General features: G+C 42.6%; 1 protein-coding gene across 4 annotated transcripts in view; it reads right to left on the reverse strand.

The window, feature by feature from the left end:
* MYO5B (myosin VB) overlaps positions 1-26,511 on the reverse strand; it is a 330,461-nt gene that overhangs the window by 233,830 nt on the left and 70,120 nt on the right. For all 4 annotated transcript variants that reach the window (XM_081942523.1, XM_081942520.1, XM_081942522.1 and 1 more), the window contains exons 2-3: positions 13,437-13,547; positions 1,911-2,082 (exon numbers count right to left, since the gene is read on the reverse strand). In XM_081942523.1, the coding sequence (XP_081798649.1) occupies positions 1,911-2,082; positions 13,437-13,547 (283 nt within the window). The remainder of the gene's footprint in view (positions 1-1,910; positions 2,083-13,436; positions 13,548-26,511) is intronic.

A 26,511-nucleotide genomic window follows, 5' to 3' on the forward strand; every position in this document is an offset into this window, starting at 1 on the left:
GTGAATGAAAGGAATTCACAGTCGTGTGGATAAAAGAGGTTTTGCGGGGACCCAGACTCTGCTTCATGCTTTTTAAGGAAGCCTAGGTCAGAACAGGTAGTCCTCAGTTTATGACCACAGCTGAACCTGCAATTTTTCTCTTAAGTTATTGTGGCCAACAGTCGGGTCACCTTGTGACTGGATTCAATTTTATGACCATTTTTACAATGGCCATTAAGCAACTCAGAAAACTGAGTTGCCAGCTAGATGACTTTGGCTTAGTCATTCCCTCTCAACCCAAGTAACCCCACAGGGTTGTTGTTGTCGTTCTGGGGGAAATATGAGGAGGGAAGAGTCTTAGGTATATTCACCACCGTGAGTTATTATTTATTAAAAATAATATCCTGGTGTGCTATCGAGTAGGAAAACAGCTGCAACATTTTCTGCCCCCTTTCGCGCTCTTAACATTATAAATAGACCTCGACTTACGACCACAATGGAAATCAGAATTTCTGGTTTCTAATCAAGTTGTACAGTGAGTCGTAACCGATTTTATGAGGGTTTTTTTTTTGCCAAGGTTGTTAAGCAAATCATTGCAGTTGTTAAAGTGAATCAGGAGCCATTGAATGAATTCAGCTTTCCCCACTTACTTTGCTTGGCGGAGGCAAGCTTGGAGGGTCACAAATCATATGACCCCAGAATGTTGCAATGTGAGAACTGGTCAAAAGTCACTTTTTTTCAATGCTGTTATAACATTAATACAATAGCAGAGTTGGAAGGGACCTTGGAGGTCTTCTAGTCCAACCCCCTGCCTAGGCAGGAAACCCTCTACCGTTTCAGACAAATAGCTATCCAACATCTTCTTAAAGACTTCCAGTGTTGGGGCATTCACAACTTCTGGAGACAAGCTGTTCTACTGATTAATTGCCCTCACTGTCAGGAAGTTTCTCCTCAGTTCTAAGTTCCTTCTCTCCTTGATTAGTTTCCACCCATTGCTTCTTGTTCTACCCTCAGGTGCCTTGGAGAATAGTTTGACTCCCTCTTCTTTGTGGCAACCCCTGAGATATTGGAACACTGCTGTCATGTCTCCCCTAGTCCTTCTTTCTCTTAAGCTGAACATACCCAGTTCCTGCAACCGTTCTTCATATGTTTTAGTCTCCAGTCCCCTAATCATCTTTGTTGCTCTTCTCTGCACTCTTTCTAGAGTCTCCACATCGTTTTTACATCGTGGTGACCAAAACTGAATGCATATATTCCAAGTGTGGCCTTACCAAGGCATTATAAAGTGGTATTAACACTTCATGTGATCTTGATTCTATCCCTCTGTTGATGCAACATTGGAGCGGTTGTTAAATTGAGTGGTTGCAAATCAAGGACTACTTACTGGTATATAGGTAGGCTACAATGGAGCCCAAAATTTCTTAAGTGACGTTTGCTCCATTCTGCAACTTTGCTTGCCACAGTTGTTAAGTGAGTCACTTCAGGTTTTTAACTTTGTCACGCGATCGTTAAGAAGTGAATCTGGCTTCCCCATTGACTTTGCTTGTCGAAAGGTTGCAGAAGCGGATCACGTGACCCTGGGACATTGCAACCGTCATAAATATGAGTCATTTGCCAAGCATCTGAATTTTGATCACGTGACTATGGGGATGCTTCAATGGCCGTAAGTGTGAAAAACGGTCGTAAGTCACTTTTTTTCAATGCCCTTGTAACTTTGAACAGTCACTAAACCAGGGGTGTCCAAACTTGGGAACTTTAAGACTTGTGGACTTCAACTCCCAGAATTCCCCAGCCAGCTGGCTGGGGAATTCTGGGAGTTGAAGTCCACAAGTCTTAAAGTTCCCAAGTTTGGACACCCCTGCACTAAACGAACTGTTAAGTTGAGACCGACCTGTATTCTTTCCAAAAGCCATGCCTAGGGCAATACTCACCACAATAGGTATAGATGTGATTTGATTCCAAAAAGCGGACTTTTAAGTTATGCAAGACGGCTGGTTCATGGAGGTAACTTAAAGCGGTCAAGTCATTTTCTCCAACCAAAATATCTGGATTACGCAGAAAAGGAAACTTGTTCTCGTTGGGGTCAACAGGATATTCCAGGATCTGAAATGGGAAAAGGGAAAACGGTCATTTAGCAAAAGGGCTACCTGGGATAAGTTCACATTTCCATAACCGGACCAAAGTAATCTTTGGGGATACAAAAGAAGTGGGAAAATCAAATGAGAGGTAGCCACATTCACAAAATAGAACCTTGAGGAGGGAAAAGTGGCATAAAATAGCGCAACAATGCACCCTTTAAATTAAAAGGCTTTCCTCGTATGATCAGTTCATTTACCTGCAAAGGAAAGAAAGGTATTATTACAAAATAAAAGGGCTATTGTATTACCTGTTTTGCATAAAAATTAGATTTGTTGTAGTTAGTTGTGAAGTTGTGTCTGACCCATTGCGACCCCATGGACAACGTTCCTCCAGGCCTTCCTGTCCTCTACCATCCTCTGGAGTCCATTTAAGCTCACGCCGACTGCTTCGGTGACTCCATCCAGCCACCTCATTCTCTGTCATCCCCTCCTTCTTTTGCCTTCAATCGTTCCCAGCATGAGGCTCTTCTCCAGGGAGTCCTTCCTTCTCCTTAGGTGGCCAAAGTCTTTGAGTTTCCTCTTCAGGATCTGGCCTTCTAAAGAGCCATAATCTAATCTAAAAATTAGATTAGAGCTCTCTAATTTAATAGAGAGTTTCTTTTAGCTGGCTTTTCACCAGCTAAATTTTTAATACAGGTAATCCACGATGTACGCCAACAATTGAGCCCAAAATCTCTGTTGCTGAGTGACACATTTGCTAAGGGAGTGTTTTGCCCTATTTTACGGCCTTTCTTGCCATCGTCAAAAGGTCGCAAAAGTGGATCACATGACCCCCGGGAAACTGCAACTATCATAAATATGAGTCAGTTGCCAAGTATCTGAATTTTGATCACGCGACCTTGGGGAATGTTGCAATGGCTCATAGGTGTGAAAAACGGTCGTAAGTCACTTTTTTCAGTGCTGTTGTAACTTTGAAGGGTCATTAAATGAACGGTTACAGTCACTGTCAGCGACTACCTGTACTCATGGGAAATGTTTCACAATCTCTTTGAAGCAATTGACCATGCAGAAAGCAATTGATCATTGGGATCCTGCAATGGTGATAAGAATGAAAAACTATCATAAGTGAGTCATATGATGAGCTGTGGTTAGAATGCACTACTGCAGGCTACTTCTGCTGACTGCCGGCTGCCAGGAATTAGGCAGTTTGAATCTCACTGGCTCAGGGTTGACTCAGCCTTCCTGTTGTAGCCCACCAGCAGCCGGCAGAGCTGGCAGCAGATTCGGACAGTGAGGAGGTTGGGGAGGAACATGGGCCAGTCCTGGAGTCTGGGGAAGCTCTGATGAGGGCTCTGGGTCGGAGGCAGAGAGGGGACCAAGTCTGTCTGGCAGTTCTCAGCTGCCTTCAGAGCCAGACATCAGTGAGGCAGACAAACAGCTGGAGCCTGTTCCCAGTGTGCGTATGTGCAGAGTTGCCAGACGAAGGGAACAGCTAAAGGAGCAGGAGTCGACTTGGGAGTAAAGCCACAGGTGGATGATGAATGCCCCCCCCCAGAGGAAATAAAAGAGGAGCGAAAGGGGAGTGGAGTTTGCAGGATACAATTAGTTCTCTTAATTGGTTCGTGACTCTCCGAGACTCCTTGCCAGGTTTTGCAGACATCGGCCTGTCAGCTCTCCAAGCCAGATAAGGTCTGTGACTGTAAATCCTCCTTTGAAAGATGTGAATGAGCAGAATTCACAGCAAATTAATGAAAGGGTTTTTTGTCAGGGCAAGGAGTCTGCTTCATGCTCTTGGGAAGCCTCGGTCAGAAAACTTCCATCCTTCCGAGGTGGGTAAAATGAGGACTCAGATTGTTGCGGGCAATAGGCTGACTCTGTAAACCACTTAGAGAGGGCCGTAAAAGCATTATGAAGTCTAAATTCTATGGCTTATTTGCTAAGTCAGTGACATTGTAACTTTGAATAGTCACTAAATGAACTGTTGTCAGTTGAGGACTACCTGTATATATGTTGTATGTATACAAACATACCTCTGTTCAGCCACTTTTGAAAAAAGGATTATGCTACATGTAGAAGAGAGGCTACATTTTGATCATTCATCACTTCCGGACCATTGGACTAAAACATTTGCAAAGAGGCTAAATGTACTTTTTGCCTTACCTTGTTGAAATAAACCCAGGTCTAGGAACACACTTAGTCATACAGATGGTCCTTGACTTATGACCATTTGTACAGCGATCGTTCAACGTTATGACAATGCTGTAAACAATGCTAGCTGGGGAATTCTGGGAGTTGAAGTCCACACATCTTAAAGCTCGCAAGATTGAGAAACACTGCTGTCAATAAATTGTCTCAGTAATCAATCAGAATAGAGCTGGAAGGGACCTTGAAGGTCTTCTAGTCCAACCCCATACTCAAGCAGGAGACCCCTATATCATTTTAAAAACCTCCAGTACTGAAACACCTACAACTTCTGAAGGCCAGCTGTTCCACTGGTTAAATGTCCTCACTCTTAGGAAGTTTCTCCTTAAGTCCACGTTGCTTCTCTCCTTGATTAGTTTCCATCCATTGTTTCTGGTCTTGCCTTCTGGTGCTTTGAAAAATAAGTCGACCCCCACTTTTCTTAGTGGCAGCCTGTAGCTGACCTCACCTTGAGTCCACCTTGGTTTCAATTTGGATGTAACTCAGTAGTGAAATTCATTTTTTTTTTTTACTACCGGTTCTGTGGGCATGGCTTGGTGGGTGTGGCAGGGGAAGGATACTGCAAAATCTCCATTCCGACCCCACTCCAGGGGAAGCATATTGCAAAATCCCCATTCCCACCCCACTCTGGGGCCAGCCAGAGGTGACATTTGCCGGTTCTGCGAACTACTCAAAATTTACCCTACCGGTTCTCCAGAACCTGCTGGATTTTACCCCTGATGTAACCACCATGAAACCTGTGCTGGCCAACCACCTTTATGCTGTTGCCAAGAAAATTACGAGGAGACACCTATCTGCATATCAATTTCCAGGTTTCCAACTTGACCTTACTTTTTATACTACCGTTGCCAAAAGCCATCTTGGCTGGCCCTGCTAGTAATGACAACCTTCCGCCATGCTGATGGGGAATCTGAGGAATTGCAATCTAGGTGGGTGCCAGGTTGGGCAAGGCTGTTGGCATCAGCATGCTTCAATGTTCTTTGGCACGTTGGTTTCTGTTCTCGGCGCGGACTAACTCTGTGCTCATGTGTGCCTGCTCGCTATTGCTGTCTTACATCCATCATACCCAATCTAATAAATGGGAGTGACTTGCCAACTCAGCTGAAAGCAAAATGAAGGGAATATATTTGACAGAACTAGGGTGAGAAAATAAGAACACTCTAAAAGGCTTGTACCTTGTTGGGGTGGTTGATTCCAGCCCAGAAATGGGGATGGCATTCACACGACATGCAAAACTACCTTGCCATTAACCTTGGTCGTGGGGAGGGAGGGGGTCAGGGGCACAAGCCGGCCACCCTCTTGCAGACTGTCAAATCATAACCCTGACAACAACCTCTGCTGGCCCTGACAATTAAGAGACCAACTACCCCAGCAATTTTTGCACTAATCAGCGATTTCTAATTGTTGATGCTGTTATAATTGGTATGAGCCAGGACACAGACAAAGGGCAGAGATGGCTCTGTTAGCATTGGACTCACAATGTGGGAGAAAGTGGAGGATTAGACCTTGAAATTCTTTATGGGGGGTGGGGGGGTAGAGAAGGGGAAAGGAGGGAGGAAAGGGGAAGGGGAAGAGAAAAAAGGGGAAAGAGGAAAGCGAAGATAAAAGAAGGAGGGAATGGAATAGAAAGGAAGGAAAGGAAAGATAAAAGAAGGAGGGGATGGAAAGGAAGGGAAGGGAAGATAAAAGAAGGAGGGAAGGGAAGAAAAGCAAACGAAAGGAAAAAGAAGGAGGGAAGGGAAGGGAAGGGAAGAAAAGCAATGGAAAATAAAAAGAAGGATGGAACGGAAGAAAAGGAAAGGAAAAAGAAGCAGGGAATGGAAGGGAAGGGAAGATAAAAGAAGGATGGGATGGAAGGGAAGAAAAGCAATGGAAAAGAAAAAGAAGGAGGGAAGGGAAGAAAAGGAAAGGAAAAAGAAGCAGGGAATGGAAGGGAAGATAAAAGAAGGAGGGGATGGAATGGAAGGGAAGGGAAGGGAAAAAGGAGGGAATTGAATGGAAGGGAAGGGAAGAAAAGGAAAGGAAAGGAAAAAGAAGAAGGGAAGGGAAGGGAAAGGAGAAAAAGAAATAGGAAAGGCGGGGAAGGGGAAGGGTGCTGAGCTGCTATTCTCACTTCATTTTCCTGGAGGACCAATGGATCACTTAATCCAGAAAATGTCTAAATTCTACCAACCTGCATCCCAACATAGTTACAAACTGATGTTAACACAATTTCCTTTCACCCAAAGTCTGCATTGGCATACAACAATAAGCCAAGCTACTGTAGGGCTTAGTTCTATGGGTGGCTCTCAAGTCACACCAAAGCCCTAATTTTTGGTTTCATCACGGTTCGTGGAATAAACCAGAGTGACAGATTTCACACTACAAACCAAAACCAAGCCAACATTCAAGGCTTAGCACAACGGACAAACCCAGCCGCCAACCTTCTGTCCTTCTTATTCAGCCCTTGATTTTTTATGCATTTACTGAAGTCAGGGTTCTACAAACTGGTTTTAAGAAACTAATTAGTAATATGGCAGGGATGGAGATGGGGGGGAAAAAACCCAGTAAATCTAATAACGTTCAAGGCTACAGTCCGCTATTATGATCCTCTACCTGACCAAATCCTCTATATTAGGGGTGTCAAACTCGAAGCCCGTGGGACAGATGCGACCTGCGAGGTGGTTAGATCTGGCCCGTGGACCGTTCTGGAAACAGAGAAGGACTGGCCCAAGGTGCCTCTGCCAGCGAAAACGGAGGTTAGGAGGGCTGTGTGCGACCCCCCCCCAGGTTCCGTTTTCGCCCGCATCGGCCTCCTGCAACCCTCTGCCGGTGAAAATGGAACTCAGAAAGGTCACACATGGCTTCCCAGATTCCATTTTGGCCTCCCCAAGCTCTGTTTTCACTGTCAGAAGGCTGCAAGAGGCCGTCACGGCTGAAAACAGAGCCTCAACGAGTGATGTCGAGCTGGCCACACCCCTCCGCCCGGCTCCCCCAGGATCAAACACAACTGTGAGGCATCCCTCAATTAAATCGAGTTTGACACCCCCGCACTATATTCTAAAGAACACATCCTGAGAATAATCTTGGTATTTTCAGCCTCTTTCTGTTTGAGGGAGCTACCGGTCAGAAGAAATTGAGCAAAATTCATTGTAACACAGAAACTGTTGCTTTATATCAAGGGTTTCCAACCTCGACAAATTTAAGACTTGTAGTCTTAAAATTGCCAAGGTTGGACACTCCTGATTTAAATTATTATGTTACAATACAATACAATAGTAGAGTTGGAAGGGACCTTGGAGGTCTTCTAGTCCAACCCCCTGCCTAGGCAGGAAACCCTATACCGTTTCAGACAAATAGCTATCCAACATCTTCTTAAGGACTTCCAGTGTTGGGGCATTCACAACTTCTGGAGGCAAGGTGTTCCACTGATTAATTGTTCTCACTGTCAGGAAATTTCTCCTCAGTTCTAAGTTGCTTCTCTCCTTGATTAGTTTCCACCCATTGCTTCTTGTTTTACCCTCAGGTGCCTTGGAGAATAGTTTGACTCCCTCCTCTTTGTGGCAACCTCTGAGATATTGGAAGACTGCTATCATGTCTCCCCTAGTCCTTCTTTCTCTTAAGCTAAACATACCCAGTTCCTCTTTTCATTTCCTTAAAGAACAGAAGGGACATTCTGGGAGACCGGTAAAGGTGTTTCAGGATAAAAAGAAAACATATCATGAAGTTTTCTCAATTTAAAGTCACAGCTGCTCAACTGAAACAGAGCCAAAAAAAGTGTCACCATCTGGCCATCCAGATGTTGGAAATGCCAGGGGCGCAGCACATAGTTTCCCACTGTTTTTGCTTTGTGCGTGTTTTAAAAAAAGGCTTCCTTTTTTTTTTAAACAGATAGTGTGCATTTATAGATAGGTAGACACAATTATTTGCACACATGCAAAGTGAGATAAGGCAGTGTGATGTGAAGGTAGTTTCAAATGAAAAGAAAAGATTTCCTAATTTGTATTATTGGGTTTCCTTTTTACGGCCACCTACAATATTTTGCTTCTTATAACCAGTGCATTTTATTCTCAAAGCTCTGTGGCGCTTGCTTGTCCACAGTGCCAGTTTAATGTTCCTTTAGCTATGAACTGAGGTATGATCCTCACCGCAGTTCCTCTGTGTATTTCAATCATACGTGAGTTATTTACTGCTGCAATTTATATGACACTTTTCTACACGTTAGAAACTCAGGGCAGAGAATGATCTAAAATAAAACATAAATAATTAAAAAGCACTAAGGGATAAAGTTCTTAATTCACCCAGCACAGAAGGTCTGGATCAAGAAACAAACGTTGACTTCCTGAGAGAAGCAGGAAAAAAATGAAAATAAACAAAATTCCCCAGGAAATGAAATCTACAACCTAAGAACTAGATAAGATTTATTAAGATCTGTGACAATTCCCAACTTCTTCATTATAATTCAGACTTATAGCATCTCTTTGTGGTGATAAATTGGTCAAGATCGTAGATTAGAAGAGCAGGCCTGCGTGAGCCTAAATCCTTTATATTTTTCTGGATTGTTTCTAATTTTTTCACTTAAAAATCCTTGTAAGTTTTCACCTTCTTACTGACAAGTGTCACGCAGTTGGGAAGGATCCCAAGGTATTTAAGCAAGGTGTTTTTAATACTTTGTGGAGTAAATGCAGAATCTTGGAAACCGTAATAAAATTTTCCCAGCCTCCTGTACAGTGAGTTAATTAAGGTCACCACACTATAAAAAAAGATGTTGAGACTCTAGAAAAAGTGCAGAGAAGAGCAACCGGGATGATTAGGGGACTGGAGGCTAAAACATACGATGAATGGTTGCAGGAACTAGGCATGGCTAGTCTAGTGAAGAAAAAGATTTTAATAAATTTTAAATAAATAAATTTTAATAAATATCTTATTTAGCAGCTATGTGCATACAGCATGTTACCCAGTATTTGGTCTTTTGGATTCAAAGTCTGAAAGATGTTTCAAAATATATGGAGGCAGGCACACTGCATCCTTCAGCATTGCACGAGTCAAATATGCCTTACCTTGGACTAAGCCCAACTTGTTTCATTTCTGGGGAAAGACACAGTTGCTTTAATGAGTTTCAGATAGGGATTACCTTTCATGCGCACATATTTGCCTTTAAACCTGAAGTGTCCTGATTTTCAACATAATTTTAAAGTCTAGGAAAATGGCCTCCCAAATCAGCATGACCTATCAAATTAGCATGGTCTATATGCCAAGAAGCAATGGATGGAAATTTATCAAGAAGAGAAGCAACCTAGAACTAAGGAGAAATTTCCTGACAGTGAGAACAATTAATCAATGGAACAACTTTCCTACAGAAGTAGTGGGTGTTCCAACACTGGAAGCTTTTAAAAAGAGATTGGATAGCCATTTGTCTTAAATGGTATAGGATTTCTTGCTTGAGCAGGGGGTTGGACTAGAAGACCTCCAAGATCCCTTCCAACTCTGTTATTCTGTTATTCTAAAGGTGTATCACAGAATTGGGTCAATTGTTTAAATGAGTGAAACAGTGGGTTGATAGGCTCATGTAGATTATGCTAAAAGAGTAGTAGTGAAAGTGATGATTATACAGTTTTTTATTATTTAAAAAAACTCTGCTTGATTGCATTTTAATTATCGGAGCAAGATTACATCTCATACGTTACAGTGTATGAGGTTGAGTCAAGTTTGTCATTCTTTTATGCAAGCTCTGAAATTTCTATAGAGCTGGGAATTAAATACGACCGTTTTAACCCAATTAGTACTTGCAGCAGGAATTCCAGTCACCTTTTTTGGGGGGCCAGGATCTGGCCTGCATTCAGGGACAGCTCAAATTCATATGACCTTTATTAATTAATACACACCCATTTAATGAGGGACAGTAGAATCCCAGTGAACTAATGGTTTGAAGCAGCGGTGGGATTAAAAAATGTTAGCAACCAGTTCTCTGCCCAATTGCTGGCTGGGCCTGGCCATGGTGGGTGCGGCTTACTCTGCTTCCTGCACCACAGCGGTGGGGGGCGCACTTTCACCCTCCCCAAGCTCCGGAGGCTTTCCCCCTGCCTCCTGGAGGACAAAAATGTCCTCCCCCGGGATGCGGAGAGATTCAGGAAGCCGGAAGTGATGTGAAAAACGGGGCTTCTGGAAATTACGGAAGTCCAAAAGCCCCGTTTTTCACATCCGGAGGATTCCCCAAGCCTCCTGGAGGCTGAAAACAGCTCCCCCAGGTTCCGGAAGCCCTTCAGGGGCTGGAAACATGCCAGTTTTCGGACTTCCGGAACTTCCAGAAGGCCCATTTTTCACCCTCCATAGGCTCCAGTGGATTCCCCAAGCCTCTTGGAGGGCGAAAATGGCCTCCTTGGGCTCTGGAGGCCGTCCGGAGGCTGAAAACATGCCCATTTCCGGACTTCAGGAGGCCTGTTTTTCACCCTTCCAGAGCCTCCATGCAGGCCCTGCACTTACCTGACATTATGAACGGGCTGCGTGGAGACTCCTAGGAAGGGAGGCGTGGGCGGGGCCAGCCAGTCCTTACAACAACCGGTTCAGCGAACCAGATGCAAAATACTCATCTGGTTTGCCCGAACCGGTGCGAATCGACTGAATCCCACCCCTGGTCTGAAGGACAGGAACATCCAAAGACATAGCAATTAACCCTTAAAGGACTCTTTCAAATATATTCTCTTCCGCCCATGGTGATTCATGTACAGAATCATCTGAAAAAGAGAGAAACTGGATTTTTGGAACATGGATTTAAGAACTGGCAGAGAAACCGTAATGATAATCTACACCTGTTCCTTATGTGGAAGGCTGAAAAAAAAAGACCATCCAAGAGCTGGGTTCCTGATCAATATAGCTTGACACAAAGTGTGCCAAGGTTTCACAACGCGGGGATTTCAAATGATGCCGGTGACAATGATCCATGACAAATAGCATCAAATCTCACAGCTGCAAAGTTTCTGTTCATATTGCCAGTCCATTTGTGACTTGCTTTACATTCATCTGCGGGGAAACGGTCCTTGCAATTCAGAACGTTTAGCCTCTAGATCAGGGGTGTCCAAACTTGAGAACTTTAAGACTTGTGGACTTCAACTCCCAGAATTCCCCAGCCAGCCATGCTGGCTGGGGAATTCTGGGAATTGAAGTCCACAAGTCTTAAAGTTCTCAAGTTTGGACACCCCTGCTCTATATCAGTGTTTTTTTTCCAATTTGGCAACTTAAAGAAATCGATGCCTTTGTTAGTATCAGCAGCAAAAACACTAAGCTTTTTTCAGAAGTTATTGGCATTTTTTAATTTTAAAAATTACAATATTTTTATGATATAGTCTATTTCAATCACTGCTGTTGGATATGTTTCAGGCCAGTGAGTCACTGGTGAGACGGAATAGATACTTATAGGTATCTGTTATATTTGAGCCCAATTATTCAAACCACAAAAGTTGCCAACACAATATCCATAAATGTCAGGTGCGGTTGAAGGCTTAACTGATGCTTGCATCCTCTTCAAACTGTTAAACAGAATCGCATTTTAAAATAATTGCCTTAAAGGATGTGACTTGAAAACGCAATGGCCACTCATATTAATGCTCAAATGAAACAAAACAAAATGTTAAAAAGTTATGATATTTATGTTGTTACTTAACAAGCACATCTAAATGAAGTTAAAGTAACCAAAATATATTTACATCCCCAAGGCATGTCACAACTTTGGAGCATCCCTAATGTTTGGAAATTGAAAGTTGAAAAATTTGACACGCCCTAACATTGCTCATTGAGGATAATGATAAAATAATATTAATAGTGATTCAATTGAATGCAATTGGGCAACAATTCTCAGAAACACTGAATCTCTTTGTCAGGGTTCCAAGTAACACCCCCAACGAAAGAAGACTCCCAGGCTTAAGTTTCCTCAAAGTTCCATTTTATTAGAGATGTCATATTGGCACATCTGGGAAAACCCGAATCTGAAAGTTTCCAGGTTTTTCCCACCCAAATGAAAGTCCAAGTCCCTGCCCAGCACCCACATCTCCATCCCGTGGCCCAATCAGGCACTGTCCCAACCGGAGATGCCTCCCAGTCACACCACTCCAGCTACAGGGCAAAATGTCCTTGACTCTCTGAGAAAGGGATGTTATTTTGACTATAACTCCCATACTCCATATAATTCTCCCTCCCAGTTTCCAACAGCATCAAATTCAGGGGGGAAGTTTGACCAGATCAGGTGAACTGGTAGGGATGATTTGAATTGGTTCCCCGAACCAGTAGAATTAATCACCCTTGGTTGGCCCTGCCTTGGTTGCCCAGTCGACCGGTTGCTGCTCACCTCTTCCAGCAGCTCACTTGACCCTTCCTGCCGCTCTCCCTCCATTCACAGCAGAGCTGCTGCAGCCTGTCCCTTTAAGGTAGTCACGGGGGGGGGGGGCACCATAAAGGGAGCAGCAGCTCCGCTGTGAATGGAGGGAGAAACGTTTGGATTCTCTCTGCCACAGCATTCACTATGAGCCCTTCTCATGTTCATACACACATTTTTTCTTACTCGGTTCCATGGGCGTGGCTTAGTGGAGGGTACTATGACTGAGTGGGTGTGGCCATGAGTGACATTGAGTTGTCCACGCCCACTAAGGAATCCCCTCCACCAAGCCACGCCCACAGAACTGATAGGGAAAAAAATTGAATGTCACCCCTGATCAAATGTGGCAAACCTGAAGGCCCACTGCAAAAGATGGCTTCCAGGCCTGACACTCTTTTCCGGCATATGGTGCAATGAGGGTTTTATAAATGAACAATTAGCTTAGCCCTTGGATCAAACACGACATACTCAGAATCACAAGCATGGGCTTTTACAGTCGAAGAAAACAAATTGCAAGGGGAAAAAAAACCTGCAAAAAAATAATTACACCATGGAAATCATGGGCAATGACTAATACACCGGCTTTAACTCTCCACTTCCCTATATATACAGTATAGGTCCAACGTTATTCATTTTTTAAAATGTGTTTATGACTCTTCTAGGAATCTCTGCCAACGGGAAGAATTACAGTATTAAAGTTTCAGTGCTGGTTAACCATCAAATTGCTTTCGCAGCCTTCCTTCAAATAACAATTCAAAAGATAGGCCTGTGATAGAAAACTTTACAAAGGAGGAAAATTTTTAAAAAAGAAAAACAAGCCAAATGCCTACCGTGTCATCTTCAAGTTTCAGGCGCAGAGTTTTATCCCCCTCTTTGTAATCTCTGATGATTTCAGCTGATTTCCAGACTTCCTCTGGGTCAGGAATCCATACTTTTGTATACTTTAAGGGGAGAAAAACAATAAGAGAAAAAGTAAAATAATAAGTTGAGCACCAGGAAATAAACACAGGCCAGCAAAGGAAATACAGGTAGTATTTGAGCCCAAAATTTATGTTGCTAAACGAGACCTTTGGTAAGAGAATTTTGCCCCAGTTTATGACCTTTCTTGACACGTTTGTTAAGTGAGTCACTGCAGTCGTTAAGTTAGTAACATGGTTGTTAAGCAAATCCGATTCCCCCATTGACTTTGCTTGGCAAGAAGGCTGCAAAAGGGGATTGCATGACACCAGGACACTGTAACCGTCATAAACATGAGACAGGGCAAGCGTCTGAATTTTGATCCCGTGATCACTGGGATGCCACAACGGTCATAAGTGTGAAAGATGGTCATAAGACACTTTATTCAGTGCCATTGTAAGTTCAAGTGGTCACTAAATGAATTGTTGTAAATTGAGGACTACCTGTAACTGTCGACTACTGAACTTTAACGGTACCCCATTTAATCATTTAATATTGTCATTCAAAGTACATATTGCTCTCAATATACCATATTTTCCGGAATATAAGACACTCCCGAGTATAAGACGCCCTTTAGTTTTTGGGGAGGAAAATAAGAAGAAAAAATTCTGCCTCTGCCTACCAGCATCCACGGTATTCAGCTGACACATGGTAACAAGGTCAGCCAATGAATAGGCATAGCAACTAAGTTAGCCAATGAGGGCTGTTTGGACTTGGAAACAGTATTTGCCATGTGAGCAACAAGGAGACGGGAAGGAGCCTGGCTTAGCTGAGAACTGAAAGTGAAACTGCTTGTGTTTTGCTTGCATTTACTGCTACCTTGGAAAACCTGCTTTTGGTATTGTATTGCATATTATTATTATTTTGAATCCTGCTGAATCAGTTACTGTGCTTTCTGAATGTGATTGCTGCTGCAAACTCTGACCAGCCAGGTCAGCTTCAGCACTTATTGCAGCCTGATTCAGCACAGCTGATTGGCAGGTGGATCGGACTGCCAGAGTACCCCCAATCAGCTGTTCCAGGCTGTAGGGATTGCCAAAGACCATCCCTGCCTCGATGTCTCCTGTTTTTGGCCTCTGGTGGGGGTATGTGGAACTACATTCGGTGTATAAGATGCACCTAAATTTTCACCCTCTTTTTTTGGGGGGGGGGGAAGGTGTGTTATACTCCGAAAAATACGGTAGGTATATCTCAATATAAATCCCTTTTTAAGATTTCCAGGCTACTGGTACCTAATTCAACACTAGGTTAGCAAACATCCCCATTCTATGTGGCAGGAGATAGTTGGAGCAGTAGGAATTCTGTAACATTAATCAAACTATCCAAATCTATTGCAAGGAAACTATTTTAATAAAGCCATTGTTAGATAATATAATAACAATAGTATACAGATAGTGGACATTGCTGTATCAGTAGACAGCAAAATAGAAGAGAAAGAAATGGAGATTATAACAAAGTTCAAAGACCTGCAATTAGAAATAGAACAACTGTGGCAAAAGAAAGCAAAAGTTGTATCAACTGTCATAGGATCCTTGGGTGCAATCCCAAAACATCTGGAGCACCACTTGAACATCATCGGCACTGACAAATTTACCCATCAATTGCAAAAGGCAGTTTTACTTGGAACAGCTTATACCCTGCCACAATATCTTTAATATCATCAAACAAAAACATCTACCCACCCCAGGTCCTCGGGAAGGACTCCATAGATGGACAAAAATGCCAAATCCAGTCTAAACATTTGGCTGACTGTATAACCAACAACAATAACCTTGTCCATCATATGGAACGTTCTCCCCCCCATTATGTCAGACTGAATCCATTCTCCTAACCATTCAGGAAGTCCTTCAAGATCTGGTTGTGCCATGAGGCCTGAAGGTCTCAGGGAAATGAAGATGTTCTTAGAAGAAATACAGAAAAAGAGAACAACAGAATTGGAAGGGACCTTGGAGGTCTTCTAATCCAACCCTTTGATCAAGCAGGAGAGTCTAGTCCATACCATTTCAGACAAGTGGCTGTCCAGTCTCTTCTTAAAAGCCTCCAATGATGGAGCAACCACAACTTCTAAAGGCAAGCTGTTCCACTGGTTGATTGTTCTCACTGTCAGGAAAGCTTTCCTTAGTTCTCTCCTTTTCTCCTTGGTTAGTTTCCACCCATTGCTTCTTGTCCTGTCTTCAGGTGCCTTGGAGAATAGTTTGACTCCCTCTTCTTTGTGGCAGCCCCTGAGATATTGGAAGACTGCTATCATGTCTCCCCTAGTCCTTCTTTTCATTAAACTAGACATACTCAGTTCCTGCAACCGTTCTTCATATGTTTTACCCTCCAGTTCCCTAATCATCTTGGTTGCTCTTCTCTACACCTTTTCCAAAGTCTCAACATCTTTTTTTTATATTAGGGTGACCAAAACTGGATGCAATATTCCAAATGTGGTCTTACCAAGGCATTATAAGGCGGAAATGGCTTCATTGTGGTTAACTGTTTCTTCTCTTCGAATGTTTTCTATATGTTTATTATTTTGTGTCTTTTATTCATTATTTATTACTTTTACTGATTGTTGTACATTGCCCACAGTCACTTTTTGTGAGATGGGCCGCCATGTAAATGTGAGGAAGAAGGCAAATAAATAAATGTTCCTGAAAATAATGAGAGAAAAGAGGGAGAGAATCGGGGAAGAAAACTAAGCTGCTATGACAACCTGAATCAATACTTCCAAACTCTTGAGATGCTGTTAAAGCTCTTACTTCTAATTATACAAGGAAAAATTGCCATGTAAGAATCTTGACATTTATAGCTCACACCGGGCTCATTTAATTCCCACACTTAGCCCTTTACCTTCTGTGGCTCCTGACCCATAATGTAATTCTGAAAGAATAGGAACAATGAACTTTTAAAATAAATCAACAATGAAGTTACTAATTTTTACCATGAGAGACTAAAAATGTAAATCTGACAATAAGTAGGCAATTCACTGGAATGCGAACAGTTTACTTTTGGATTAACGTAATTAACTTGAACATTGGGCGCTATCTAACAAAATGAAATTCAATGGTGAAAAGAGTAAGGTTCTACATTTAGGCAACAAAAATGAAATGCACAGGTACAGTATAGGTGGTACCTTGCTCAGCATTAGTAACTGTGAAAGGGATCTTGGAGTCCTAGTGGACAACCATTTAAATATGAGCCAGCTATGGGCAGCGGCTGCCAAAAAATCCAACACAGTTCTAGGCTGCATCAACAGAGGGATAGAATCAAGATCACGTGAAGTGTTAATACCACTTTATAATGCCTTGGTAAGGCCACACTTGGAATACTGCATTCAGTTTTGGTCACCACGATGTAGAAAAGATATGGAGACTCTAGAAAGAGTGCAGAGAAGAGCAACAAAGGGGATTAGGGGACTGGAGACTAAAACATATGAGGAACGGTTGCAGGAAGTGGCTATGTCTAGTTTAATGAAAAGAAGGACCAGGGGAGACATGATAGCCGTGTTCCAATATCTCAGGGGTTGCCACAAAGAAGAGGGAGTCAAACTATTCTCCAAGGCACCTGAGGGTAGAACAAGAAGCAATGGGTGGAAACTAATCAAAGAGAGAAGCAACTTAGAACTGAGGAGAAACCTCCTGACAGTTAGAACAATTAATCAGTGGAACAACTTGCCTCCAGAAGTTGTGAATGCCCCAACACTGGAAGTCTTTAAGAAGATGTTGGATAGCCATTTGTCTGAAACAGTATAGTGTTTCCTGCCTAGGCAGGGGATTGGACTAGAAGACCTCCAAAGTCCCTTCCAACTCTGCTATTGCATTGTATTTAGAAATTGAGTCCTTTGAACTATGGTGCTGGAGAAGACTCCTGCAAGTCCCTTGGACTGCAAGGTGATCAAACTGGTCAGTCCTAGAGGAGATCAACCCTGAGGATCCTGAAGAGGAAACTCAAAGACTTTGGCCACCTAATGAGAAGGAAGGACTCACTGGAGAAGAGACTCATGCTGGGAAAGATGGAGGGCAAAAGAAGAAGGGGATGACACAGAATGAGGTGGATGGATGGATCACTGAAGCAGTAGGCGTGAGCTTAAATGGACTCCAGAGGATGGTAGAGGACAGGAAGGCCTGAAGAAACGTTGTCCATGGGGTTGTGATGGGTCGGGCACAACTTTGCAATTAACAACAACAACAGAAATTGATCATTGTAGGTTTGAACCACAGGTAGTCCTTGACATATGACCATAATGGAGCTTGCCTATGGTTTACTAGGAGCATGATTTTGCCAAAAATCAGAAGTACAAGTTACATGACTGTGGAGGGGGTCCTACTGTTGGACCTTGGAATCAGAGTTATAAGTCCCCCTTTTCGCATCGGTCGTAACTTCAAAAAGTCTCTAAGCAACTGGTTGTAAATCAGGGGCTACCTATACGTGCAAATCAGATTGTTAGGTTGATTCACCAAATCATGATTACTTTGGCTTTGGGTGAACCTAGGTCTAATAGACTGTGCAGGTAGTCCTCGATTTACAGCCACAATTGAGCCCAAATTTATGTGAGAAATTTGTTAAGTGAGTTTTGCTCCATTTTACGACTTTTCGTGTCATGTTCATTAAGTGAATCACTGCTGTTGATAAGTTACTAAGCCGGTTGTTAAGTGAATTTGGCTTCCCCATTGACTTTGCTTGTGGGAAAGCCACAAAAGGGGATCATATGACCCTGGAACACTGCAACCGTCATAAATATGAGTCAGTTGACAAGCATCTGAATGTAAATCACAGAACTGTGGGGAGGCTGCAATGGTCATAAGTGTGAAAAAGGGTTAAAAAAATCACTTTTTTTCAGTGCCATTGTAATTTTGGACAGTCACTAAGTGAACTGTTGTAAGTTGAGGACCACACGTAGTTAGTGAGATCTTAAAAATGCGGATAGTTGTTGACTTTGTTTAACAATAGTTTAAAATTACGACAGCCTCAGCCTCAAACCACTTTACAATTTATAACTTACAACTTTCTCCACTGGGAAACAGAACTGAAGAATTTTCAAGCTCCAAGTTCCCCTATGTGCTTAATCATAGAGTGACAGTCTGGAAATTGCTGTCAAACAGGTAGCATTCCAGGGGATTTAAAAAAAAACTGTTACCAACTGATAACCAGATGTTTCCTGGGTATTTACTTATCCCAGTCCTGCATTAGACAGGAACGGCTATGTTAAGCGGCGTAAGTGCAGAATAGGCTGTCCTCCCTCCTTCCATTAACGTCGCCACAATTCCTGAAGAGGCGATGGGAAGAGCAACTTCTCCCTGAGCCCTGATTTCGTTGACAATTAAATTAGTTAAAAATGTTTTCCCTGTGCCTCCAGAAGCGTAATTTCTAATGTTGGATTTTTCCCCTTACCAGAGGGAACCCCCTTGTGGAGTACTGTGAAGCCGTTACTATGGCAACTCCACTGCACTGTACAGTAGAAGCCATTTTAAGGCACAACAGGCTGTATCCCCTTTTAGCTAAAAATGGCCCAATGTAACAAAACAATGGGTTCACTTTACCACAGACATTGTCTCATTCGAGCTTAACACCTGCCACAAAAGTTTGTAAAAACTGCTCCAGTCATGTGGTGACCTACTTTACAACTTATGACCATAATGGCAGTGACGTGCGGTGAGGTTTATGACTGGTGAGGCTGGTGACGTCATCAAACCGCGTGGTTGCTCCGATCGCACGGGCGCAGCCCAAACTGAGAAATTTCTCTTCTCAGAAATGTCAGAAAAGGACAGGCAGGTTGCCGCAGCTCCACTGAGAAGACATTTCTGAGAAGAGAAACTTCTCCTTTCTCCTCCTTCCCCCCCCCCCTTCTAGCACTGATGATGTTACCTAGGCATTTTTTGCATCGGGCGAGCCTGGGATCCTTGCAAGGGGAATGGGACCACGTGTGCAGGCGGCTCCTCAGCGCACAGCCTCAGATTAGCACAGCCGCGATCCCCTTCCCCTGCACACGTAGTCCCATTCCCTTCCTTCCTGAGCCAACATGAAGGGGACCACGGCTGCGCTGATTGAGGCTGGAGCTGAGGAGCCTCCTGCACACGTGGTCCCATTCCCCTTGCAAGGATCCTGGGCTCGCCTGATGCAAAAAATGGTGAGATCGGCACACTTGGGGCTACTGCTGAGATGTCCAGGGAGGCTAAACCAAGCCGCGTGCCTCTCCCAGCCACTTTCGCGGCTTCCCGGAGTATTTTTTTTTATTTTCATGATGAGAGCGGTGAGGCTCTGCCTCCCCTGCCTCCCCTGACTGCACGTCACTGCATAATGGGTAGGTTGTGTTATGGCTATAAACCATAGGACTACCTATGTAGAAACAGTCATTAGCAACAGCTTCACTAAAACTAATGGAGAAGAAAAGTGCAGTAGTTTGCATTTTAATTTATGTGTACAAAACTTCCCCAGCATATAAATCCTCCAAACATTCCCATGAAATATTGTAAGTATTTTTAATTCCACCAAAGGGAAATATTACTGCATAATTTTACAGACCAGGGAGATAAGCTGTATTTAATTCACGCTGTTTTACTACTGAACTGCCTAATTCTTACTTCCCGAATTATTATGTGAGCTGGGAGAAAGATATCCTTTGTGTTTTACGTGCCTCTGAACTCTCCTTCCCAGTTCCACCATTCAAAAGTGTGTACAAAAATGAGATTAGCAACAATCACATCGATAGGGAATATTGCTTCACAAAACTGTGCATTTCAGGGCAAATGTATAAAAAGGCGCACAATTTTTCACATGCAATATTTCCTTCCAAAATCCCAATGTGCTGTCAAACAAAATAGACATGAAACATTTTTTTCCTTCCACCCAAGTTATTAACCTTGCATTTATACATGACTATTTTTAAAGACACCGGATTAAAACTGTCTTCTTAATGAAAAAATCAGAGAACCTTACAGTTCTTTTGCTAAGATTTTACAATATTTTAGGAAGGAAGATGAGAAAAGGTTGCATGAACTAAGATTGGCCGGATTTCTTATTATTTTAACTTTAAAGGAAAACCTCCAAGTCCAGTCTCACCAACACTGACAGAGAAAGCCACTAGAACATAAACTGAGAGCAAACCCCACTCCTTAGTAGCACTGAGGATGCTTACTAATTTGGTAATGTCTGCATAAATACAACTAAGCTCAGAGGTCACCAAGGACTCTCCTTGTTCTAGCTTTAGTGCTAAATATTATTTTCCAAATGTTTCAATGTTCAAGTGCTTTTCCAGTGCCTGGGAAATCATCTACTACCTGAAGGGAAATAAAGTTATAGAATGGGTTCTTTTTTTTTTTTTGGTGAAAAGATGGTTGTAAAAAACAATATGTAACCTCTTCTACCATGTTTCCCCGAAAATAAGACTGGGTCTTATATTAATTTTTGCTCCAAAAGATGCATTAGGACTTATTTTCTGGTTAGGTCTTACTTTCAGGAAAACACGGTATCAAATGTACCCTTTTGGCTGATAATCTTAACTGGGGCTTATTTTGATGGTAGGGCTTATATTATAAGCATCCTGAAAAAATCATGCTAGGATTTATTTTCCGGTTAGGTCTTATTTTTGGGGAAACGGCATATTTTATACAGGTAGTCCTTGACTTGCAACCACAATTGTGCCCAAAATTTCTGTTGAGACATTTGTTAAGTGAGTTATGTCCCATTTTGCTACTTTTCTCGCCACAGTTAAGTGATTCATTGCAATTGTTAAGTGAAACTGGCTTCCCCATTGACTTTGCTTGTCAAAAGGTTACAAAAGGTGATTTACATGACCCTGGGACACTGCAACCGTCATAAATGTGAGCCAACTGCCAAGCATCTGCATTTGGATTACATGACCCTGGGAATGCTGCAATGGACATAAGTGTGAAAAACGGCCATCCATCACTTTTTTCAATGCTGTGGTAACTCCGAATGGTCACTCTTCTGAGCCCCCTCTCCACGCCTGTGAACAAGCCAGAACACAAGCTTTGGCTGGTTGCCACTGGCCAAAGGCCCAGATAAATCAGAATACATGAAAAACAAATCAGATAGTCAGACACGACTCTAAGACATCGACTTTCTTCACTGCTAATTTCGAACGGTTGTTTCCTGCAAATGTCCCCTCCCAACGCCTCACCTATAAGCTCTCTTGGGAGGGGCCAATCTACAACCACCTGTGCTAATTATCGTCTGTGAGCCTGCCTACGAAGCTGCTGCTTTCGTTTCTCAGCCCTTCTCACTCTAGCATCAGGGACTGACTGCCTTTGATCCTCCCCACTGCTCCATGCCTCAGGCGCCTCCTGGTGGCCAACCAGCCTCTCTGGTCCCTGCTCTGAGTCTGAACCCTGCACAGGGTCCTCCACATCATCCAGGGCCGACTGAAATGATCCCTCGCTACCTGAGTCCAGCATCAGCTGAACCAGATCCTGCTGGGCTACAACAGGTCACTAAATAAACTATTCAGGATTACCAGCATTGACTCGTACCTTTAAAGGGCTTAGCACTCTGCACACTCTCAGAATTTCCAGGTTCATCTCTATTTACAGTATTTGTCTCCTACGTTAATGAAGAGTTCGTGCCATCTCAGTACAGGCAGTCCTTAGCTTATGACCATTCATTTAATGACTGCTCAAAGTTGTGATGGTGCTGGGGGAAAAATGACATGACCATTTCTTGACTTATGACCGTCACAGCATCCTTGCAGGGCGGAGAGGTAATTTGAGCATTTGGCAAACAGTATCTTTTTACAATAGTCGAAGAAGCCCAGGGTCACTTGATCGTTTTCTTAGCCGGCTTCCCACAAGCCTAGTCAATGAGGAACGCTGGATTTGCTTCACAAACAGTGATTCATTATGATTTGAACAACCGTGTCAAAATGGTTGTAAAATTGGGTATGACTCCCTTAATGGCCACACCACTTAACAATGAAAGTCCCAGCCTTAAGTGCAATTGAAAGACGAGGACTATCTGAACTCATTAGTTATGATGGGTAATTACATTTAGTAAAAAAAGAAAAATGAAATCTCTGTGGAAACCAATGAGCCTACAAAAGATCTTTCTTGCTGCCTATTTTTAGGGCACCAGAACCGGAAGCGACCCAGGCCTGCCACGCCTCCGGACCGGTTCCCCGGTTGGCGCAGCATTTTTTTTTCCATTTTTCAATGTCCTGTGCATGCGCAGACCTAAAATTGTGTGCGCACCAAACCAGCAGTAATGCCGGCAACAACCCATGCTTGCTGCGGGGGTAGAATTCCATAAAACTGGGCCTATTACAGAGGAAAATCTGTTTTTTCTATCCACCTTCTTACATTGTCTCCGTTTCCCTTGATGGCCAGATGGGTAGAATCTTTCCTGACAAGCTAATCCCATTAAAAGGGTTTTGTTCAAGTGCCAGAAGTGTCAAAATCCTCCGCTGTTCATCTCCTTAAAAAAAAAGAAAGAAGAAGAACAGACTTCTACTCTCCATGGATCCAACTCCAATTATTTGCACTGTACTTACAAAATGAGTATAAGTACTTACAAAGTATATTGGAGCACTTTAAGAATAAACCTTTCTCCAAGGCGAATTAGTAGATTTTCTGGAGTACGCCCACGTTGATAAAAGCTTGTCCCTAACGTCTAGGTAACAACACGTTGTGAAATCCGACACACACGCAAAAACAAAACACTTCAGTTTGAGCCTTTAAGCTGTACCTATAGTAACTGTTTTAAATAAGGCAGTTGATGCTTTCCACTTTCTAAGTGCAACTCTCGAGAGGAATGAGGAAGAGAGAGCAATGTCTAGCCACAATTTTCTGACACTAAATGCATCTTTAGAGTGGATTTAAATTCCTCAAGAGCTAACCTAAAGGTAAAAAGTTAAAGGTTCCCCTCGCACATATGTTGTAGTCGTTCCCGACTCTAGGGGGCAGTGCTCATCTCCGTTTCAAAGCTGAAGAGCCAGCGCCGTCCAAAGACATCTCCGTGGTCATGTGGCCGGCATGACTAAACGCCAAAGGCGCACGGAACACTGTTAACTTCCCACCAAAGGTGGTTCCTATTTTTTCTACTTGCATTTTTATGTGCTAGGTTGCTAGGTTGGCAGAAGCTGGGACAAGGAACGGGAGCTCACTCCGTTACGCGGCGCTAGGGATTTGAACCGCCAAACTGCTGACCTTTTTGATCGACAAGCTCAGCATCACAGCCACTGAGCCACCACGTTCTATTTACCTTCCCTACCGGTTTGCAAATGTGAACATGCGAGCTCGCTTCTCTTGCATGCATGTCTGCACCTTCTGCGCATGGGCAGTGCTTCCGCATTACATCAGGGCAGGTGGGAGGAGCCTCCACCCAAACCGGAGAGAACCACCTCTGAATACCACCTCTGCCAGGGAGTGTTCCACTGGACTGCAACCATTTCAGCATCTTCCTATAGCTTGGTATTTCAGTTCTCACACTGATAAACGGTAATTCTCAAACAATTCTGTAGTAGAGCAACTACTAGCAGGAATAAATTAAGCAATTTGTTATAGGAATCTGTGGAGTCAAAAGCACTCACCTCCAAGGAGGCATACCACTGTACCTCTGTTTAATTCAGTATCCTGACTCGAGTTCCTTCTATTAGCCCCCGCAAAGATGGACTGTTTTTTTTTAATTGGGTCTGAATTTCAGATTTAAAAATATCACATAATTTCCCTTTTTAAAGAATTTGTCAGATGTTTGTCTGTGCTAATTATTGCAAACATACTAAGTTGTAGTATATCAGCACGCCCCAGTCTTGGTTACTCTAAAAGGCCGTAGTTTTCCACAAATTGCTCTCCAGCCCTTTTAATTCCTCCAGGTCTATTAGAGTAGCACTTCACACACATGATATTATAGATACAGGACAATAGTTGTTTTCTAAATTAATGGCAAAACTCTAGAGCATATAACACAGTTTGTCTTAAAACACCTTGAAACAATGCAACGGTTACTAGAAGTCAGCATGGGTTTGTCCATAATAAAACTTATTTCATTTGGGATTGGTTAGCTTGTTTAATAAATTGTGGGAACGTTTTGAATATAATATCTTGATAGGAAAGAAGCATTTGCTAAACAACTCCATGACATTCTGCTCAGCATGAACTGGGAGGCCTATTAGATCTGTACCTGGCTTGAAAATCATGATCAGAGAAAACTCAATGACGATTTCTTGCCCAACTAGAGTAAGAGTGAAGTGGAGTGACACAAGGTATAGATTCCAAATTTTGCGATTTAAAATAGAAAAACAAGTTCTAATACGCTTAAAACTTCCAACATCCCTCAGCATTGAGCAGACTAGCTGGGGCTGTGAGGAGTTGTAATTCAGTATATAAAGGCAATCATAGTCAGTTTAACAAAAGACTTAGTGTTTTGAGTTGTTTGTGCCTTTTCATTATTCCTAATCTTGCTGGTTCATCCAGGAGGAACAGAGAAATAAATACTACAATGCCATTTGCATGGACCTCAAGCATATCTCTGTTCCAATTGAAACTCCAACACCATCCTTGGATTTAAATATCAGGAGTGCAACCTGAATGCATTGTGTTTTCTTTCATATTATTAATCTTTCTCCTTCCAACATTTTTTTAATGCAATGTACTTATCTCCTTGCACATGTGATCCATTCAAGGAATAGGAAAATTACTTTTCTTGTCTTTTTTGCTCCAAACTGAAAACTATTTTTTAAAAATATTTGATTATTTTTTCCAAGGAGTTTGACATAATCCTCATATTTATCATGATTGCCATCATTCCAGTGACATTACCATGTACCTTTTAAAATAAAAAGTTGAAAGCTAGAATGTAAATTAAAGTTACCCCATCACTAATATTTTTAATACTCTTTACAGATGCATCCAGAAAGCCAGATAAAATAAAATAAATAAAAGCCAGAAGCTTTTATTATGGACCATCAGAGGAAGGAGAAAATAGAGCATGGAAAAACTAAAGCTTTTATACCCACCTTCACAAATCGATATAATTTGGAAAATGAAACTTGCATCAAAGAAACAACCTGCCAACTAAACCTGACCTTACAAGAGGTCAATTTCATCATCTTCACGTTTGAAGATCACTTGATGAAGTGGCTGGGCTGTGCCTTAACTACCCAGGCATGGGTACCTGCTAACATACGAACAGAAGTAAAACTTTGGAGTAGCAAGGATGCCAGCCAACCAGGCAACTGGATAAGGCAACATTTGGAAAGCTAATGGAGGTGATCATGCAGAAACGAGACTCCCAGAGTCATCAAGTCTTGGGAGCCTAAGGAGGCCTGAAGCTTTTGAGAAAATTGACCTACATTATTATTTTTTGTACATTTGTCTCTCTGATTAAATGAAGGGAGGGGAGGATCACATTTGTTCCTGTAATCTAATGATACCTGCAAATGTTTGGCTGGGAATGGTTTCAGATCCGCCAGGATTCACCTGAATGTACAACCGTGGCGATCACAAGGACCGTCTTCCTTGAAGAGGCCCTCTGCTTTGTGCCCTACCTAGTGAAGGAAAGCAGTATGATTGCTTCATAGTTTAGACCAGGGGTGTCCAACTTTAGCAACTTTAAGACTTGTGGACTTCAACTCCCAGAATTCCCCAGGCAGCCTTAAAGTTTACAAATCTTAAAGTTGCTAAGGTTGGACACCCCTGATTTAGACATTAGACGTTCCCTTTGGGATTATTATTTATGGTACTGATATTACTCATTTATCTCCGCTCTTGTTCTCCAAACCAGGCACTTGAGGAAATATTTAAATCCATGGACGATTTAAATAGCTATACATACATCTAGTAGATATGTGTTGTATTTCTGCTGATAAATAAATAAAGGGAGACTAGTATAGATCTATTCCAAGCTATTTAGCTCTCATCAGCTAGCCATACCCTTACTGGGATTTGAACCTGGGCTGTATTACATATTAGGCAGATGTATTAGCCACTAAGCCACAGGCTCTCCTCCTTTATAAGC

Source organism: Natrix helvetica (assembly GCF_964273705.1).
Source record: "Natrix helvetica genome assembly, chromosome: 2".
Lineage (NCBI taxonomy): Eukaryota > Metazoa > Chordata > Lepidosauria > Squamata > Natricidae > Natrix > Natrix helvetica.